General features: G+C 45.8%; 1 protein-coding gene across 3 annotated transcripts in view; it reads left to right on the top strand.

Annotated features, from left to right (window-relative positions):
• Positions 1-21,221, top strand: part of RORA (RAR related orphan receptor A) — a 710,565-nt gene that overhangs the window by 660,669 nt on the left and 28,675 nt on the right. For all 3 annotated transcript variants that reach the window (XM_040968720.1, XM_040968722.1, XM_040968723.1), the window contains one exon: positions 8,125-8,210. In XM_040968720.1, the coding sequence (XP_040824654.1) occupies positions 8,125-8,210 (86 nt within the window). The remainder of the gene's footprint in view (positions 1-8,124; positions 8,211-21,221) is intronic.

Here is a 21,221-nt window from a genome sequence, read left to right as displayed (position 1 = left end):
CCCTTGGGAAACAGATGGTATTAGGAATCTCCCTGGAGCATGATCTAACCACTTAGTAAAATTAAGTGGATTCTTTTTCCGGGTCATATGAAATGACATTTAACCTGCACAATAAATGATGCCAGAGAAGGGTTTTAGGTAGTCCTAGAAAATATCTGAAGACTATAGATTGAGAAACTGGGGTTAATCCTAGAGTCTTACAAGTACCGCATTCCAGCTGAGAAAAGCTGTCTCCGTGGTCCTTGGGTTGGTCTTTGATTTCCCATAATCCCACAAGTTCTTAGCCAGTATGTTCTACTGTTTACACCAAATACAGAGATTAGATTTGGAGAAATAAAAAGAGAAGAGGATTTGCATTGCTGATCTTAGTGGCATCACTGTCGATTAGGTAAGAATTTATTCTATGTTTGAGCAGGATGGAGTCTGAGGAGGCTTCTTACCTTTCTAGTGTGTTCTCGCGGTTGGTTAGCAACAATATAGTTATGAAAAGTCAAAATGCCTTGAAGGTGGGCCTTTTGTGCACTACTGGGTATCAGGAGAATTCTAGGGAGAACTGGGTCTAAAAATCAAAGTCATTATGGTTTTCTATGTGGAAATTGTGTTTTCTCTGTGATCTGACAGAATCACCTTGTCTGGGGACAAACTCGTTCATCTGCATTTGACTTTCAGCACAGTGACGTGTTTATCAGGGCAAGCTTCTTGTGGCAGCGATGGAAACACATTACAAAGGATTAACATTCAGTTCCCACTGTCAGAACTGCCTTTCGTATTCACAGAAAGCCACATGAGACAAGGCATCCTGCATGCGTTGGCTTCGTACGCAGCTCAGCCTTTTCACAATTCAAGCGGCGCGTTCTCATCCGGGGCTTCTCTCGTCGCAGGCCTGTCTGTCTTACATATCTAAAAACTGAAGGGAAAATGGTCAGTCTTCCAAATCCTGAAATGTGCTGAGCTTTCAACTTGATTGGCAAATGCCTGATCTCTTAATTGTTTGAAGTACAGCTCTACAGTTGGTAGGCCTATACCTGTGGTACTCATTTGAGAAAGGATTTTTAGAAAAGCCAGGCAGTCTTTGTCAGAAATCAGAATCACATTTTTCAGAAGTTGTGTCAGCAGTAGGTAAGGTGCATGGTATTTGGGGTAAGGGGAGCCCAGTCATGTCCAGGACTTTTATTTTTCAATGGCTACCATGGCATGGGTGATTTGGATCAGATGCCAAGGTGATCCAATGTTTTGGGCTGTCAGAGGGTGCCACGCATGTTTGCTGTGTTGTGAAAATTATGCCATTGGCCTGATGTTCCTGTAAGGGACTCTGTACCTGACAACTGTCAGAGAAAGGTGATTGTTCCATTTGAGAAACATCTAGACCTGTAATCTCTCTAGGGACATTTTGTAAGCCAGCCATTCAAAACAAGAAAAAACCAAGTCCAGCTAGCCTATGAGAATGACAGCCCAATGCATTTCTTACTCTCATTGTGGCAAAGTCTGGTTTGGGTAGTAAGGGTACCGCGTCCTGGGCCTTGCCAAGAATGATACAGCAAGGCTTCTCAAAGCTTCCCTTTTATATAGGTTTTTCATCTTCAAAGAGCTTTGGAAGCAGTCATTTACCACCAGCTGCCTGGGAGGTAAGAATTACTCCCATTTTATAGGTAGAGGAAGTGGAGGTGTAAGTGAGTTGCCAGAGGCCACCCAGGGAGTCAGCTGTGGGAGGGAGACTGAATTGGACCCCAGCTGGATAACATAAATCCAGAGGCATGAACTAATCCTGATTAGATTGAGAGATGGAAGTGGGAGGTTGTGGCTGTGTAGACATAGACAAAACAGCCTTCAACCTTCCTGTGACTTAACTTTCACATCTGTAACATGGGGCTAATAATTCCCACCTGCCTCCTTCAGGGATGTTGTGAGCACCAAAGTCAAAACACAGTAATGAGGATAGGAACCCTTTAAAGTGTGGAGAATTCTGCAGGCACCAGGCACTGACCCTGTTGCCAGAAGTGACTATGAGACTACTTAGCAAATGGGTGAGGGCTTTTCTAATTAGACATCTGCCTGGGTGATTTTCAGCAAGGATTAAATACTGTCATTGCAAGAACCCAGACTCAAGGGAAGAAAAGAACTGATATTCCTTGCAATGGATCCCCTTTTACCTCTCCCAGCCCCCCCCCCCCAAAAAAAATCACCGGGCAAAAAACTGAAAATTAGATTTTATAGTGTACAGCTGAACCTCATGGCTCCCTGCCCCAGGGCTGTTGTACGTGCCTAGAGTAGGGAACATCCAGTGTCAGGGAGGAAGTTGTCCTGGACTTCCCTGTGGCAGCCAAGATCGAGGGGAGAGAAGTGTTGCATCTTTGCACTCTGTAGAGGGATGTGCTGTGCTCCCACCACCCAAGGGTGGACTGACCAGTGGGAAGTCTACACCCCTCCCCCTAAGCTGCCACAGGAAATGTTAGTACCTGCTTTGGCCTGCTCTGCTCTGTGCCCTGAGGCAGTGTAAAACCCACACAACCGTCTTGGAGGGCCTGGAAACTAGGGGGTGACCAGGCACAGAGGGGCTACAGACCCCTCGGGGGCCCCCTCCAGGGGATGAGGATTCAGCAGCTGTGTGCCAGCCGGCCTTGACATGCCGCAGGCTGGGCCTGCGCTCAGGCAGCTGCCGAAGCCTTTAATTCCCCAGCAGTGCAGAACTGGGGATAAAATGCAATGACTAATCCATAAAGGACTCAAGCCATTTTACTGAAAATAAAATCAGATGCCTTGGGGTTTTTCTTTTTAATCTTTATTGGTTTTCTGCTTGCAGAAGTAATACATGCTGGTTGTAAAAAAAAAAAATTCAAACATTAAAGAAATATGTAACATGGCAAGAGAAAAGCCCTCCATTTTCCCAGACCTTTAGGGGACAAAAAAAAAAAAAAAAAAACCACTGTCAACAGATTTATGGACAAGATTGCAGGTTTTTTTTTTCCTTGACCACTTTTTGTGCCCACTGGTCCTTTGCCAGCAAGCCAGCAGTCACCTCACCCTATTCAGTCCAATTCCAGGGCTTGCCTGTTTGTGCAGGTGAGCTAAAGTGCGAGATATTATTGGAGTAAACTTAGTGCCCAATTAGTTTATTTTTACATTCACCAGTTTGGAAAACAGAATGAATGATTTTTTTTCTGTTGTTAGTAACATGCTCTATGTTGCAGGCAGCTCACCACCGCTGTGGCCAAGGGCTGCTGTAGCAGCCACTCCAAACTGCCTGTCACAGTTTTTGCAAGATCAGCAACTTTGCTCTATTCCCCAGTTGGGAAAGAGCTTGATGAATGGAGAAAAGAATATTATTTCATCCAAAGCTGGGATTTCTTATAAACAGCAGCAATAATAATAACTAGTATTTACTGAGCACCAGGTGCTTCTCTCTCCATGAAATACCTGTAGGGAAAATATAACCATTGTATCTATGCTGTCACATGCCAAGTCATTGAGTGGAAAAGGAGGATTGGGATGGTTCAACAGTGTGTCCAGGCGGCCTTCATAGTGGTAAAGCTTTGGCGTTGGTCACTGGGAGAACAGAAGTGCTTCTGAGGATCTTGTAAACAGAGAAGGATGGCTTAGCACATTGTTGATCTTCAGTCAGAAACCAGGCAGCTCAGTCCCAGCCGGGGATCTTGACGTAGGTCCCTGCATGGTGTGTTCCTATAACCAGATCACTCACAGAATATCTTTTGATCCTTGGTTAATGATTACATGCTGAGGGCAGTGTGATATTTGTTATTGGGTCAATTTAGCCCAGCAGTAAAAGTAGGATGAGAAATTACCAGGGGAGGGAAAAAAAAAAAAAAAAAAACACCACCACCACCCTTGAGCTCACAAAACCCATGTCCAGACCAGCCTTACCCTTCCCAGCTCTGACAAGCTGCTAAGCCTCTCTGAGCTTTCATTTTGCCAGTGAAAAAAATACAGATGTTAATGATGATGACAGCAATGAGTGAGATGATGCCTAACACATTGTAAGCACAAATATTAGGGAACTACACAAAGCTCACACAGAATGTACAGGATGACGGTTTCCAATCACGCATTTCAACTTTTCAGTATCTATATAAACTTTATGTTCCAATGTAGTGTTCCTACTGACCTTCTGAAGCACCTGTTACCTGTTAAATGTTCATCATTGGGAATGTGTTCGATTCTGAGCAAAGGATCATGACTGCCCAACAGAAGTGACAGGTTGTCTGTAGGATGCCAGTGCTCATGCAGTCAGTCCCCTCTCAGAACAGAAAGTGCACTTTGTTTGAAGATGTATTTATCTGAAAGACAGCATCAGAGACAGACAGAAGTCTCCTGTGTAATGCTTCACTTTCCTAAGGGCCACAACAGTCAGGGCTGGGCCAGTCCAAATCCAGGAGCCTGCAGTTTCATCCAGCTCTCACATGGATTTGCGTGGATTTGGGGACCCAGGTATTCAGACCATCTTGCACTACTCTCCTGGAATGGAGGTAGGGCAGCTGTAACTCAAACAGCACACATATAGGAGGCCAGCATTGCAGGTGGCAGCTTTCCCCACTATGCCACAGTGTCACTCCCAGAAAACACACTGTAACATCCCAGGCCAGTGAGCCCTGGGCTTGTTAGCACCCTTGCTCTGGGGACCTTCTGGGTGCCCTGCTGGCACTTGTTGTCAACTGTGCAGTAGGGAGAGGGCCCACCTGAATTACTGAGGGGGCACGAGAGAGTGCAAATGATTCAGGAAGACACAGCTGAGAATGCGGGCAAATGAGAATTTTTCATAGCAAGATTGTTCATTGTGAAGCCAATTCATGATGAGACGTGTGCGTCTTGCCGCACATATTCCACTACACAATAAACCTCTCTGCCGGGATGAATATGGATGGGAGCTAATTTAATCAATATGCTTGTGAGCGTTGACAGTTGTGGTGTCTGACAGAACTCAGCCTTTGAAATGCTGGCTGCGTGAATGTGTGCACTGGGTATATGGGCCAAAACTCATAATTTGTGTTCAAAGCAGCTTATTTTGAGAAGACACAACACTGTCTGGTAGAAAATGGAAAAGCCCGTGGGATGAAAGAGTACAGGGATTTTTGTCCTTCTCTTTGGATTGAAAACTCAAATTTCTGGGACTCAACTGCCTTTCTGTTAACTCAACTGCCTTTCTGTTAAGTGTGCAAGGCATTAACTGCATCGTGTTTTCCTCTCTACTCTGTGGTTCATTCGGATGCTGTAAATGGACTAAAGCGAGGGGGGAGGGCTTATTGTTCATTGTTGGATTGAAGTGAGGGCTCAGTGCCCTGCTCCAGTCTGCAGATGTTTGCTTTCGAGGAATGTCAATACGTGTGACCAGCTCGCCTACAGAGGGTTTGCTTTGGGAACAGGTGGATTTTAGTCATTTCCTGAAGAGCACCTGCACCTGAAATTGTCTTCCGAGATAAGAGAGGCATGCTGGGCTGATGCTGCCAGTGTGATTGCATCTGACCAATCAGACTCCCTGAACGTGCTGTGGAGAAACATTTCCAGCCCCGTTGCTGTGTAATGTCTTTCCAATTCTGATTTTTTTTTTCCAGCCAGTGTTGCCCCACCCCCAGGAGCTAACCCACAGACACAGTGGGGACAAAGGTCCAGGAGAATGGCCAGTTGGTTGGACATGCTCATCTTTCTGTAGTGAGTCCATTCATTCTTAGCTTCTGGGCTCTTATAACTCTTATGACACCTGCTCAGCTAAGGGGTCCTCTCCAGGTCTCAAAGACTCTGGGAGCTGAAATGAGGCTGAAAGACCAAAGGTGTAGGAGCCTGACTTAGGCTAGTAGTGGTCTTATGTAGTAGCAGCATCAAAACGGGGTCTGTGCCACGACCTGCATCCCCATTGTCCCCTGCGCCTCACCACAGGTCCTTCCAAGGGCACACGTGCTGAGCCAGGATGGTCTTCCCAGGGCCACCTCCATCGTGAGCAGACCTCCTCATGGATAGGATTATTCCAGGCACCTTCAGGGCACTGCTCATTGGTAATCCAATCATAGTCTTTGAGCAACAATCGCTCATTGTCAGTCCTATCCGTATACAGCTCGTATGGCTCACACAGACCCTTCACGTCTTCCTAGAGGAATACATGGATATGCTTTATTCTCTGCATTTTTAAAGATGGAATGAGCATAACTCTTGAAAGGCCTGGGTTTAGCCTTCGTGTGGCTTTATTGCCTTTGGATGGTTTTGATATTGACTTAAGTTACAGGATATAAAGACGTTTCGCTGGAATGAGGCAGCAACAGAAACTGTACTGTGTTTGGTTTTATTTCAAATGTGAATTCTGTTTAAGAGCCTTTCCCAGCACCTTGTGTTGCCTGTTGCTCCGTTTCTAAACATCAAAGTGGGAAAGGCTGGTTCTCATGCCAGACCAGGTAATGAACGTGAGGAATACGAGGCAAGAACTCTCCATCACCACCACCTTTTGGAAATTCTCTAGCCCCACTAGCATTCAGGAATTTCTGAGAAACATTGACCCCAACTCTGTTTGCAGTTAGGCCTCAAATCTTTGCCTTCCGATGAGGCAATGCTATTTTTCATTATTTCCTAGGGAATTTTTCTTAAAGCTGTCAGGCTGAGCAGTAACACTGAGGAGGCAGAGCTGCAAGTGACAGCTTTTTTTCAATGCCAGCTCAAGCAGATGAAGTCGCATAACTCAGACTATACCAGACACTGTTGGGGTATTAAAAAGCCTCCAGGTATGGGAAATGCCCCGGATGTGAGGTTGTGAACAATTTCTAAATCTGGACAAGCAAAAAAAAAAAAAAAAAAAAAAACAAAAACAAAAAAACCCTCAGTGTTTCAATAAGACAAATGATAGGAAAAAGACCCTCCGTCTAAAAAAGCTGGTACTCCCGGAAAAGTCACCAAAGTACTTGAACCCAGCAAAATGGGTTGGAGCTACACAGGTTTGACTATGAAGTTAAATCCAGTAGCTTGCGTGTGTTCTTGGGTAAGGGATACAACCTTGCATGAAACCCCAAATCAGTGCAAATTGTCCTGGCATACAGGATTACATTGGAACAAAGTATGGGCTGGGGCATAGCTTTCTGTAAGGTAGGAGAAGCTATATGAAAATGAACAGTTGCCATTGTGTGTGTTGTGTACAGAGTAGATCATCTGACATGATATATAGTGGTGAAGACTATGGAAAATCATAAGTTTGGTGCAATGGAATATTGAACGCTGCCTTCCTTAACACATTTCGGTTTTAGTCATCTCCATTTAACATCACATTGGTTTGCATAAATGATCTGGGTACTTTGCTTGGCCTGTTTAGTGTGTATATCCTCACTTTGGCTTGAACTCTACTTGAGATACAATGTTTTGCTTAGAAAATTGCTTTGTCATGTTTGAGAATGCTGGTGTCACATGGTAATGATTTGGTTAGTCTTCCAGCCTGATTTCAGTAATCAGGTGGCAACAGACATATGCATGCCGAGCCAGAAAATTCGTTTCCAAAATTCAAGAGCTCGGGAACAACATATCCTATTTGTCAGATCATAACTAAATACAGAAAGGATATTAATTTTAGAGTTGGAAGATCTGGTTCATTCACAAATGGATTAAATTTTTAACACATGGCAACAGTATTAATTTTTAAGAAAAAGATGAGAAATTGTTAAGCTCGTCTGTAACTTATTCATGTTTTCAGTTGAATCCTTTTCCTAAGGAGACCTTTTTGGAGTCTTTTCCCCTCCACCAGTTGAGCTACAGTGCTCAGGCAAGACAGATCTATGACCTTTTAGAAATAATGATGGAAAATGAGATCGGAGGAAACATCTTAGGATCTGCTTTGCTCTGAGGCCTGAACTGCGAACTCTCCAGTTCTTGAAGCTTTGAAATGCTGATTCCAGTCTTCCTGTGGGTTCTGAAACACCTTCTCAAATGACCCATTTTAATAACCCAAAAGCTATTATATAACGAGCAGCCATAATTTAGTCCAGGGCTCAAGGGGGACCCTCACAGTTCAGCAATGAATAGTTAATGCAGTATAATGTTTAGCAGGTTATTAGTTTCCACTATACAAATGCTGATCAGGGAACAGTTTTATAAGGTGTTTAAAAGAAAATGTAATTAACTGGTTGCGTGCTTCTGTTGCAGCTCAAATTGAAATTATTCCATGCAAGATCTGTGGAGACAAGTCATCAGGAATCCATTACGGTGTCATTACATGTGAAGGCTGCAAGGTAAGCCTTTTTAATTATTGTTGTTGTTTCTATTCATGTTAGGATGTATCTAGGATTGCTTTTTTTTTTTTTTTTTTTTTTTGCTTTTCTGCTGTCTCAAAATTCAACTCCTTAGAATTATGAGTGATGAGAAATGACAGGAGAAATATTTTGATGTTAAATTATAATTAAGGAAGGCTCTATACATTTTCGTTCCTTCCTTCAGAATAACAAGAGTCTGAGAAGAAGGCACCTGAGCTTTGCTCACATGTGTTCCTTCTAGTCTCAGAACTGGTTGAATGGATGAGCAGCCTCTTCAGCGAGCTTTAGAATACAATGAGTCTTGACTTCAGTGATGTTCCCTATCTAAGCTGTTATTTCTGAGAAGATAACTTCCGTAGGTTTAACTAGAAGGAGATTGAGTCTTGCTGCTGGTGCCCAGATGTTAAGCCATCTGGCCCACTTATGGGAGGGCTGAAAGGAAAAACTGAGTTCCAGCCCTGGCAGCACCACCTAGCTCTATCATTCTGATGTGTAAGTCTTGTAGTGATTCAGTCTGCTCTGCTGTAAGGGGAGCATAGCACCTGTTCTTCCACCCTTTTAGGAACCGTTCCAAGAATGGCCTGGGGAAACAGTAAATAAAAGTCCTTAAGCATGAAAAACAAATGCCCTTGACATATTACTATGTCAATAGTCACTATTTCTATTATCAATGACCTTGATCTTACAGCGATGTGTATAGCCCAGACATCATGGGAGAATGGAAATAGAGATGTTTCTTCTAATAATTCAAGACCCCTTCTCCTAAGCCCCCATGGTCTCTGTTATTCAAATTTCAATTGATTAAGATTTAAATCCTCCTGCTTGTATTGGAAAGGCCCAGAGACAGCTTATGGGATAAAAGCAGTGCAAAATAAATAGGAGAGGAGCTATTTAAATAGGCAGGAGGCCTCTGAGACAGCTGAGTGAGTGCTGCAACCAGGCCTGAATAAGCCTTAAGGCTTTTGGAGACTGAAGCAAAAAAAAAAAAGGGGGGGGGGGGGGGGGAATCCTTGGGTTGGGTTAGCTTTCCTGTAGTGAAACTGGAAAATACTATGTCATAAAGTACAACATCACCTACAGACACAAATAATTACTGAAAGACTTTGGGGAAATCATTTATTTAATTCTTCATTTTATCATTCATCATTGTAACATTTGCTCATTTGTACAAATGCAAATCCTGTCTGTTGATCTCAGTGAAGTTTGAGATTTCCTATGTCCCACCACAGTAAAGTTGAGAGAGACCACTTGCTTTTCAGGCTACTTTAAAGGGGCTTCTGACCTTACTCATCTCAATGGTGACCCTTAAAGGCAAGAAAAAAAAAGTGTGGCTTTTTTATTTCCTTGATCAGCCCTCTTTACAGTCAATGAACTCATTAAATAAAACAAAGTGAAATAAAATGCCTGGCCATGCCATGCCAGGATGACAGACAGAGGGATCCGCCCACTGCAGTGTCACTCCATTGACTTCTGCCAGTTGGCTTGCGTGACAGGGCTGCATGGTTGCCGTCCTTCCCCTGGTAGAGAGTCTTTTCATGAATGTCTTTACAGAGAGTGAAGGGCTTGCCCACTAGCAGTTTCCAGCAGACGCGACTTCTGTGCACTGAATGTCGCGTCTGTGTTGTCTTCAATGCATTTTGAACAGCAGTTTGCTCCTTTCTTCCCAAGGTGCTCCTCACCCCTCTGCGTCACATGTGTGGACTGGTATACCTGGAGTATGAGTCAGGGAGAGAGCAGGATGAGGGGATGACCACTTCCTCTGTGTATCTCGGCAATGGGAAGACCACGTAACAGGATATTCTGTAAAAACAAAACAGACAATCTGAGGGCTATTGTGTTTGCAGAACACAATGTGCGTTTTTTTTTTTCACTGCCCCCAAATTAAAAGTACCAACAAAAACAGCAACTATGAGTCCACAGTTGTCATTTTTGAAGATATCTTCCTAGACCCTGCCGTATGCAAACTCAAGGTCAAAATGATTTCAGTGATCTGCCATTGTCTTCCTCTGCTCTTAATTCTATACAGGGAACTCCACTAAACACAATTAGAAAGTTATTTCCTTAACAGATTGGGTGAGAGTGTGCCCAGCCTGGGACTTGTATAATGTGCTGTTTATTCTTGAAGCACAGAATGTTCTATATAATGTCTTTTGTGGGGACATTTATAATCCTAGTTATGGGGAAGAGACTTCTGCCATTGTTGTTAATTATGTATCTTCAAAGCAGGTAAAGGTGGTTATATCATGACCAATTGTCAAGCATTTATCTCTGTGATAGTATATTTAAAAATGAAGAAAATGTCTAAATAGATCCAACATGTATGTCAAGCTTGAGAAGCTCTTTTTTTTTTTTAAGATTTATTTTTATTGGAAAGGTGGATATACAGAGAGGAGAGACAGAGAGGAAGATCTTCTGTCTGGTGATTCACTCCCTAAGTGAGCACAACGGCCGATCTGAAGCCAGGAACCTCTTCCGGGTCTCCCATGCGGGTGCAGGGTCCCAAAACTTTGGGTCGTCCTCTGCTGCTTTCCCAGGCCACAGGCAGGGAGCTGGATGGGAAGCGGGGCTGCCGGGATTAGAACCGGCGCCCATATGGGATCCCGGGCGTGCAAGGCGAGGACCTTTAACCACTTGCGCCACCGCACCGGGCCCTTGAGAAGCTCTTTGTGTTTTCCACTATCCAGCTCATCTTCCTGTCACGCTCTGGGCCACCTGTAGAGACAGCTTATGCATGCTTGTGCCATGGGCCAGCTGGAGAACTTGGGTACCTCAACTACTCTGTGCCTCACCTTGCCCGTCTGTAAAAGAGAGGCTGGTAATTGGTATTTTGGGGTTTTTAAAAAATATTTATTGGAAAGTCAGATATACAAAGGGGAGGAAAAACAGAGGAAGGTCTGGGCCCGGCGGTATGGTCTAGTGGCTAAAGCCCTCGCCGGGATCCCATAAGGGTGCCGGTTCTAATCCCGGCGGCTCCACTTCCCATCCAGCTCCCTGCTTGTGGCCTGGGAAAGGAGTCGAGGTCTGCCTGCACCCATGTGGGATACCCAGAAGAAGTTCCTGGGTCCTGGCTTCAGATCGGCCCAGCTCACTTGGGGAGCGAATCTTCGGACAGAAGACCTTCCTCTCTGTCTCCTCCTCTCTGTATATCTGGCTTTCCAATAAATAAATCTTAAAAAAAAGTCAGGAAGTTCTTCTCTCTGATGATTCCCTCCCCAAGTGGCCAGGGCTGAGCTGATCCAGGAGCCCCCTCTCTGGGTCTAGGGGTCTGGACCTCTCACACAGGTGCAGGGTCCCAAGGCTTTGGACCCTTCTTCACTGCAAGGTGAGGACTTTATAGTCACTAGGCTACTGTCCTGGCCCAATATAGAAGAGTTCTGGCCCAATATAGAAGAGTTCTGGTAGAGGATGAGCAAAGGCTGTTCTGCTCATGGTGAGCCAACCTGAGGCACCCCAAAATGTCAGTATGAAGAGGGTAAGTTTAGCGTGTCAGAGCAATTTTGAAAAGTCATGCTGAGTATTATGAGTATTCCCTAAAATCCCCAGCAGCCGGGCCCGGCACGATGGTGCAGTGGTTAAGGTCCTTGCCTTGCAAGCCCAAGATCCCGGTTCTAATCCCGGCAGCCCCGCTTCCCATCCAGCTCCCCCTGCCTGTGGCCCGGGAAAGCAGTCGAGGACAGCCCAAAGTTTTGGGACCCTGCACCCGCGTGGGAGACCCGGATTATGCCTTTGTGCTTACTTGGGGAGTGAATCATCGGACGGAAGATCTTCCTTTCTGTCTCTCCTCTCTGTATATCTGCCTTTCCAATAAAAATAAATCTTTAAAAAAAAAATCCCCAGCAGTCTAAGCATTAGCCTCTAGCTACATCAGAGGACTGCAGTGTCCTGCTATTGTAGACCCTGGGGAAGCAGTGGTGAGGGCTCAGGTAATCGGATGTTTTCCACCCATGTGCAGAGAGGATCCGGAGCAAGGCCCCAGCTCCAATCTTCTGGCCCGGCCTGGCCCGGTGGACTTTCAGAGTGTAAACAAACGGTTGGGAATTCTCTCTCAATGTGTTTAAAGTTCATGGGAAATGTGAATTATGAAGTCAACTGTGCGTTTTTTTGTAACAATTATCTGTTATCTCCATTTTTTCCTTAAACTGTTTGAGGGACCCACATAGAGTCAGATGCTATTCCGAGGATATCCAGGGCTCCAGTCTTGATTTTTATGACAAATTAATTATGCAGAAGTCACCACTTAAAATAATATGTGCCCTGCCCTGGAGCCAGGCACTCTGTAAATGCTGGAAGGGATGCAAAGACATGGTAGAACTAACCCTTCCCTCAAGCAGTTCATGGTCAACTGGTAGAGGAGAAGGTTGCCTAGGAAAGTTAAATAGCTTTGTTGGTGCTAAATGATAGAGGAAGCCCAGGGGGGTGAGGGAACAGTGGCTGAACACAGTTCCCGGGCCAGTGCAGAGGCAGCGAGAATGGCAGAGACAAACATCCAGAGACAGAAAAGTCTGGGCTCCGTTTAGGGGACAGGAGCCAATTGTAGCAGAAGGGCGAAGCAGGCAGAGATGTCGCTCCCATGTTGAACAGGAATGGTGATTGGAAAGGCATCATACTCATGCTTTCCACACAGTGACAGGATAGTGTCCCGGCACTATTGAGCCCTGCGTCCTGCATTGCAGAAGCATGTTGTATTAGAATCTAGGCCTGCCTGTGCCTGGCCAGGGAGGACCGGGGAGAAGGCCTGTGATCACCCCCATGGGAGGCAGTTGTCAGGGTTAGGGTGCTGTCTCCAAAGTTGAGGGAAATGTGAATTCTTTCGAGACAAGTAAACATTCTTTTGAGAAACTGTCCTTTTTGCGTTTCAACTTCAGTTTCTGGCTTCATCCTGAGGTACAATGGCTACCAGGTGTCTGTGCTGATAATCACACGTGACCATCCATAGCCTTCAAGGCTCCATGGTTTTAACTGTTTTATAATGGTAATGACAGACTGTCCAGTGCTGTGACTACTGATTCGGTCTCTGTATTTAAGACTCTGCTCTTGATAAGTCCTAGAACACAGTTGCATTTACTCATCAATTAATGTGTTTCAGATCTTATTCTAGGCAAAGCTTTGTGATCTACCTAGTAAAAATTTACAACGATGCACAGTAATGAATGATTAAACCTTCAACAATATATTTATTTGAAAGAGAGAGATGGCTTCTATCTGCCGATCCGCTCTAAGTGGCCTGAACTGGGCTGGAGCTTCAACCTGGTCTCCCACGTGGGTGGAGGGCCCCAAGCACAAGAGCCAGCTTTTGCTGAGTTCTCACATGTGTTAGCAGAGAACTGCATCAGGAGAACATCCATGTCTCACGTAAGATGCTGGCACTGCAGGGAGCAGCTTAAGCAGCTACACCTCAGAACTGGCCCCAAGAAATATATTTTTAACAACTAAAAAGGGGCAAATATGGTAGCACATGAGATAATGCCAGTCTCTTATCTCAGCACCAGTGTGCGTTCTAGCTGCTCCACTGCCAGCTCCCTTATGGTCCCTGGGCTCCTGCCATCTACGTGGGGGACCCAAAGGGAGTGAACCAGCACATGGAAGATCTGTCACTCACTGTGTCACCCTTTCAGGTGAATAAGTAAATTGTTCATGTATACAATGGATCCTTTCATTTTTCTTGAAATATTTTCTGGACTTTCTACACAGACAACTAAATAGGAATTGCCACGAACATTCATTTTTGACCCACATTGTGTTTTAGGGGAGTCTAAGGTCCATCTTTCAGTTGTGAAGTATCACCAGGCCCGATCCAATGTTGTCCACTTTTCAATGACACATCTGTGCTCCACATTTTCATGTCAGTACTTCCCAGGACTGAGCAGGCCACTGGAAATGAACATCAGACTTGGGGGAGGATAAGCTGTTATTGCATATTCTGTGACATCAAAGCAACAGTTCTGGTATATATGGGTGATAGGCAGAATATCTGTTTGCATCCTCCAGCCCTGTGGTGAGGCAACTAAGTGTCAAACCCCAATCTGCATCTAGATCATTCCGAGTTTCATTTTCTGTTTCTCATTTGTATGAGTCTTCACCATTGCTCTTGGTCAGCTCCTAGCACACAGCAAGCTCAGAGTGTACCCTCACATACTTGCTTAGGAACTATGGTAGCTGAGTGTGTTTGCTCGAATTAGTTCTGAATATGGGAAGGCACAGGCAGTAGCAGACAGCTAGATTTTACTTATTGTCTATTTGAAAAGACAGCTCTCCTGTGTACGGGTTCACTCCCCAAATGGCCTTTGCGGCCAGGACTGGGCTAGGCTAAAGCCAGCAGTCCAAACCTCCAGGCACATCTCCCAGAGTGGCTGCCAGGGTCTCAAAGACTCGAGCCATCACATGCCTCCCAGCATGTGAATTAGCAGGACACTCAAATTGGGAAAGCGAAGCTGGAACTCGAGCCCAGCTACTTCCGTGTGGAATGCCTGTGCCCCAAGCACTGCCTTCAACTGCTATGCTAAACGCCTGTCCTCAGAGCGCACATCTAGCCTTGCAGGCATGTCGCAGGAGGCCAGCTCTAAGCAGATTATCTGCATGTAGGATTCTAGGGGGAGAGATGTTATTGTTGGATAGGAAAGTCGTTCTGGAGATCTGAATGTGCACAGTGCAACGCTGCAGGGCGCACAAACTCCGGCGTCGTACGTGCTAGCTTTTCAGAGTGAGGCTGCCACCGCCTCTCATTAGAAGAACACGTTTCCTTCCTCACTGCCTGTTTTTTCTAGCTCCCACCCGGTTGGATCACTTCCTGCATCTCTCCCATTCCCTGATTTTCAGCTGTACACACCCTCTCTTTACCCACCGGAACAATGGACAATTATCCTCTTTCCCCCCTTATCTCTGCCTGCCTGTTGGCATTTCTCCAGTGCTTTTGCTTTCTCCTTTGTGTTTCTGAGCATTCTCAATACAGAGTTCCAAAGTAGGCGCAAATGAGAGCCCAGGGTACTCTCTAGTCTTCTCAGCCTCAGGAGTAGACTCAAAGCTGGGCACGAACCCTTGTCCACAGCCCTCCAGCGTCCCGAGTTGGAGCTGTGCTAGGACAAAAATAATAGAACACCAACAATATTGACAAAACAAACATAAACACAAACACCAATCTTTTGCAACTTCCAACCTCTTTGAAATACTTTAACCTGGAGATATTTTGTAAAACAAGCACACATAATTCATCTCATGCTTTAGGTTAATTTAACAGTGGATTTGGACCACTCTATATCACACTACTTTTGTTAAATCAAGTTACAGAACATGTTTTTTTTTTTTCTTTCTTCTTCTTCTTTTTTTTTTTTTAAATAAACCTTAAATGACTTATATAGAACCTTCTTGGGGATGCTAGGGGCAAATCTGACCAACAAAATCCAAAAAGGTTTTGAGGTCTTTTTTAATCACCCAAATTCCTCGTGTCTTGAATAAGTCTATAAGACTGATAAAACCTTGCAAGAATAATTCTTGCTGTGATAATGCTTGTCCCATCTTACCTTAACTCCGTAAGATTTGCGCCACGAATTTCCCCGAGCATGACTTCCGGTGGGTCAACCGTGAAACTGCTCATCCGGTGTTCTATTCAACACTACTTCAAGAGGCCTCTCCTTTTGCATGGTGATCTCCCTGTCGGTGGTCTGCACACCAGCCACATTGGGTGCCAAATTGTCACATCCAGCAGGACAGTCAACGGGGGTCGCAACCACCTAGGAGAGATTGGGGGATAAGAGACACGAAGAATGGACAGCAAGACAGGATGTCTGATCAAGCTGTCAGTTTATTGATTTTAATTGAGGGTTTTTATATTCTTCAGTAACTAAGGCTCAGGGAGGAAAGGAGAAACTGGTTTGCAACCATGGTCTCAAGACCGATTGTTCTTGAGCAGCTACCATATCAACAATAGTAACCAGCCGGCAGGTACAGCATAAATCACATTCTAAAACAGTTGCTAGAAACAATTGAAGCTAAGCGTGTGATTAGTTTCATAACTTCTTTCCCAAGCATCTAGCCAGCCGGGGGTTTTCCACTGGCCCATAGTTCTACATTCAAAATGGCTTCAGTGTGGCTATGGTACACGGCTCCTGACAGGACATAACAATAGTTGGGACAGGTATCTGAGCATTTACAATAAATCACAGTTATGAATAAATCTCGCTCATCAAAAGCAAATGTGTCGCCGTTCCAAAACGTCTGCCATTAGAATTCAGCGAGGCAGCTGTCAGCTGTTTTCTTGTAATTAAACAGCCAATGAGCAGCTAATTAAGACATATGTGTATACAGAAGTGGAAGTGGGTATGTTAATGAACTGTAGGAATCAATTCATTAAGTGAAAATTGTCAAAAGACCAAACATCAGATCAGCCTCTCAGTCTGTGCCTCACTGAGGAGGAGCCCCCTGAGCCCACAGGAACCCCTGGGAGAAGCACCCCTGAGCCCCTTACCCCAAGCAGGACACCCCCAGGTCAGCACCCAGCCAGCCCGCCCTCGGAGGCGTGACCAACAATAACCATAACTGGCACTGCCCTGTAGACACAGCGCCTTTTTCCTGGAAGTGTTTCCCTGCCCTGGCGGTCTGTGCCCCTTGAAATGCTACCTCCTTTGTCTGCACTATTAGATGAGTCCTTGACTAGAGTGGAAAAGAGTTTCATGGTTATCTCTGCTGGGGAGGGAGCGAAGTCCAGTTTTCCCCACATGTTTGTTTAGGTGTATAGTTGGCATTTTCCAGAGACATACCCTCAGAAAAGTGACCATGTCTTTGGAATATGATGCATCTGGGATTCCGGGATCCAGTTCCTGGTTCTGCCCACTAACCTGCTGTGCATGGACTTCGGACGCACAGCTTAACCTCTACCCTGTAATTCTCCCATTTGTCCAACAGACACAAACTTGCCTTGCAAATTGCGGGTTATTGCAAATGGCAAAATATCCTAGTATAGATTGAAGTGCTGGACCTGGAACAGTCACCATGGTTTTTTAATCACTACCACTGTTTTCTTCTGTAGCGATACATTCAACAGCAAGTGTCTGTTGACTTTTTAAAGAACTGGTTAGCTATTACAGACAAAGACCCAAGGGACCCCAGTAACTAACACAGCAAGGTCCGGGCCGTTGGCTGTGAGAGTATGCAAGGTAAGAGTGAAATCAGGGGAGCTCCGAGGAAAAGGAGTATCGCGTGAACGTTGAAGGCAAGCACGGACTGCCCGGGCAGCGTCGGAGCCAGGATCCCTGAGACAACGGGGGCCGAGGTCTTGAGGCCTAGCCTGGGTGGCGCTCTGAGAAGTTACTGGGCAGGTGTTCAGCACCTGGCCAACAGTAGGGAACCACTGAGGACTGACGGGGGTTGGAGGGGAGTGGCTTGACCAGTGCACTGGATTCTAGAAGGAACTAGGAAAGGAAAGGAGGACTAGCAAGTGGGAGGCTGTGCGGTGGCCATTTCAGGAAAAGACAGACTTGGAAGTACAAGGACACTGTGGAGAAGAAGCAGGGGTGGATCTGAGGAATCAGAAAGGCGACCAAGAGCAGCTTCAGGAGGTGATAACTCACAGGCAGGTGAGCAGCAGGCCATCTCTTTGCCTCAAGGACACAAGGTCTGCAATAGGAAGGGGGTCAGATTTGTCCTGCTCTGGGCAGAAGCACACAGCTAGTTGGGAGGACTCGGGGGCAGCTGGGAGAAGAGGTGAGAGGGGTTCTAGAAGGCCAACCCGTAAGTGTGGGTAAAAGCCTATCCAAAATGGGGTACAACTGGGAACATGCTGGTGGGTTTGTAACATCGGGCTGCCCCGGAAAAAGAAAAATCAACATCTGGATGTACATAGCTTTGGTGCCACTAATAGCCTTTATACAATCTACACACACTTGCGTATCTTTCCTGTCAGTTTCACTTAGACCCAGGACTCTTCAGAGCATCCTGTTCCGCTCTTTTCCTGTATCTGTCTGTGACTGCAGTTGACCAAAGCCTATATAGTTCCACCGTGAATGTGGATTGGCATTTCATTTGCATGAACGCAGAATAAAGTGAAACTACACATACCCGTTTTGAAACTTCACTTACCCGTCAGTGCTGACGCGAACAAGGCCTCTCTCCTGGATCAGATAATGCTGCTTCTCCAGCGCTGCAAGGGTTTTTCCCCTCATTGTCTGTGTGCCACTCATACTGTGATGGCACTTCTCATCTGTGTTGCCACTTAACGCTAGACAAGAAATAAAACCAGAAATCAAGCCCTGATTTTGATAGCATTTTGCCAGTTTCTGCGATGTGAACGCTTCAGCCACACGGTGCTTATCAAGCCAGACCCTGTGCCCTGCAGCTGGATACTGAAGAGTAAAGAGGTGCAACACACACACAGACTGCCTTTGCACCATCCACATACTGCTGTGTGTGCACTGACTGAGATTTCGTAATCATTAGATTTAACAACCGGCTTCACTGAAATCTTAACGTTCTACTGTATACCTCAGTTCATGCGCCTTCTACTCAACACCACTTCCTTCCTTCCCAGTTCTGAGAAGCTCTACTCTCAGCGAGGCTTACAGCCATACTTTTTTTTTTTAAGTATATGGCAGCAGGTGTTAGGGCTCAAATTGGTTCAATTGTTTTTTTTTTTAAAGATTTATTTTTATTATTTTTTATTGGAAAGGCAGATATACAGAGAGGAGGAGGAGAGACAGAGAGGAAGATCTTCCGTCCGATGATTCACTCCCCAAGTGAGCGCAACGGCCAATGCTATGCCGATCCAAAGCTAGGAGCCTCTTCCGGGTCTCCCACACGGGTGCAGGGTCCCAAAGCTTTGGGCCGTCCTCGACTGCTTTCCCGGGCCACAGGCAGGGAGCTGGAAGGGAAGCGGGGCTGCCGGGATTAGAACCGGCGCCCATATGGAATCCCGGGCGTGCAAGGCGAGGACCTTAACCACTTGCCACCGTGCCGGGACCAAATTGGTTCAATTGTAATTCTGCATCCTGTATCAGAGTGCCAGCTTGAGTCCTCCCCTCCCCCAGCTGCTTTGCTTCTGATCCAGCTCCATGCTCTTGTTCCGAGATAGCAGGAGATACTGTGTTAAGTACTTAGGTTACTGTCTCATGTGTGGGAGACCCGGATGGAGTTCCTGGCTCCTAAGCCAGTCCAGGTGTTGCAGCCATCTGGGGAGTGAACCAGCAGCTAGATGATAGATCTCTCTATGCCTTTCAAATAAATATATCTTTAAAACAAATTCTTCAGGTGTAATAGACTTTCCACAGAATAAGGGGCAGCAGGTGCCAGACGCAAGACATGATAACACGCTCTTGCGGAGATACAGGGAAGCAAGGACTCCGTGACCGTGGTTTCAGGGGTCTAACCTGTACGGGACATGCTTGCATTCCAGCCCCAGTACTGACACCAGTGGGACCTTATACAAGTCACCTCACATCCTGAGCTTCATTTTTTTTTTAGACTAAAAAATTGAAATAGATCTCTGGTTCTTTTTTCAAGATTAATTTTTTTAATCTATATTTCAAAGACTGATTTAGAGAAAGAAATGGCTGTAATGGTCACTGCTAGGCAGCTCCCAGTCCAGGAGCCAGGAACTTCCTCTAGGTCTCCCACATGGGTGCAGGGTACCAAGGCTTGGGGCCATCTTCTGCTGCTTTCCCCTGCCATAAGCAGGGAGCTGGATGGGAGGTGAAGCACCTGGAATACAAACTAGTGCCCATATGGGATGCTGCAGCTGCAAGGGAAGGCTCACTCTAAGCTACGGCGCCAGCCTCTAACATGTCTGGCTATTAGTAAGAAGGCAGAATCTGAAGGGAACTTTGTTTAAATATTTACCACACATTAGTTCTTTCAATTTGCAAATATACCTAGACTACATCCCCAAAGTTTCTGCTTCAGTGGATTGAAAGTGTATTCTTAAAGTCTCCATGGGTGCCTCTGATGCACCATCACTTGAGACCTACCAGATCTGATCTTTTAACTTCCATTCTGCTCCCTTGCTGGCAGTTCTCTATTTTGTTTGCAGCAACTGCATGTTAGCAAATGGCCACAAGGTGGTGGTAGTATGCCATAGTCACACTAAGCCGAAATTCATCATGGCAGCTCATGCCCATCATGTCTTGTGTAACATCCATACAAAATGAACTTTAGTACCACGCAAAGGAGTCATTCGCTTGCTTACTTTGTAGTTGTAATAAAATTGCCAGCTCATTCATAGCCTCAATGCTTTCTTGTTTAAACAGAACCTCACCCAAACCTCCATGGACTCGCTTGTACTGCCCCACACTCTCCATTCGGATCCCGATTCCCAAATTGTGGCACTTATGTCCCAGCAGGAACCTCTCTGGGACTGCTGCCCAACCACCCTGAATCCTGCTGTGACACTTCCGACCATAGGGAGCTACTACAGACTCTCCACTTGTCTAGACTCTCCACTTTTATGTGTTCTATGGTGACTCAGAGTTGATTAGTTTAACCTTCCAAACCCCAAAGCACGCTGTTTTAAATGCCCACTTTGGTCCTGGAGGCTTACCCTTGTCCTCCCGTCACAGCTCCCACCTCATCACCTGACTTGCCACCTACAGTGGATGCTGAGTCAGCTGTGCACTTTTGGGCAGGGCCCAGCTGACTCCTGCTGTGCAAAGGTGGGTGTTTTCTTACAAACCCTTAACCCAAAGACACACAGGAGAGTGCAGGCATCTTCCAGGTTGATGGCTCAGAAGCCAGGATCCCGGCTCCAGCCACAGGGGCCATTCCTCAAAGCTCAAGGTGGCCCTGCCTTGTAAATCATGACAACTGCGAACCTTCCATGACAGTGACTCATTCCGTTGTATGAAGTGAGGGAAACTGAGGGAATCATGACATGGCTTTTCCTAACCCAGACCACCAGCAGGCAGCGGAAGAAAGGGAATTTGGCAGGATGGCCAAGCACCCAGGCACAGCCCTAGAAGGGCCAGTTCAAAGGAACCTAGATGTGTTTCAGAAGGGCTCAGCCTCACCCCA

The sequence above is a fragment of the Ochotona curzoniae genome, unplaced genomic scaffold (assembly GCF_017591425.1).
Source record: "Ochotona curzoniae isolate NIBS_2020 unplaced genomic scaffold, NIBS_Ocur_1.0 scaffold_4701, whole genome shotgun sequence".
In the NCBI taxonomy this organism is placed as follows: domain Eukaryota; kingdom Metazoa; phylum Chordata; class Mammalia; order Lagomorpha; family Ochotonidae; genus Ochotona; species Ochotona curzoniae.
The sequence above is the reverse complement of the archived record's forward strand: the minus strand, read 5'-3'. Positions and strand labels throughout refer to the sequence as shown.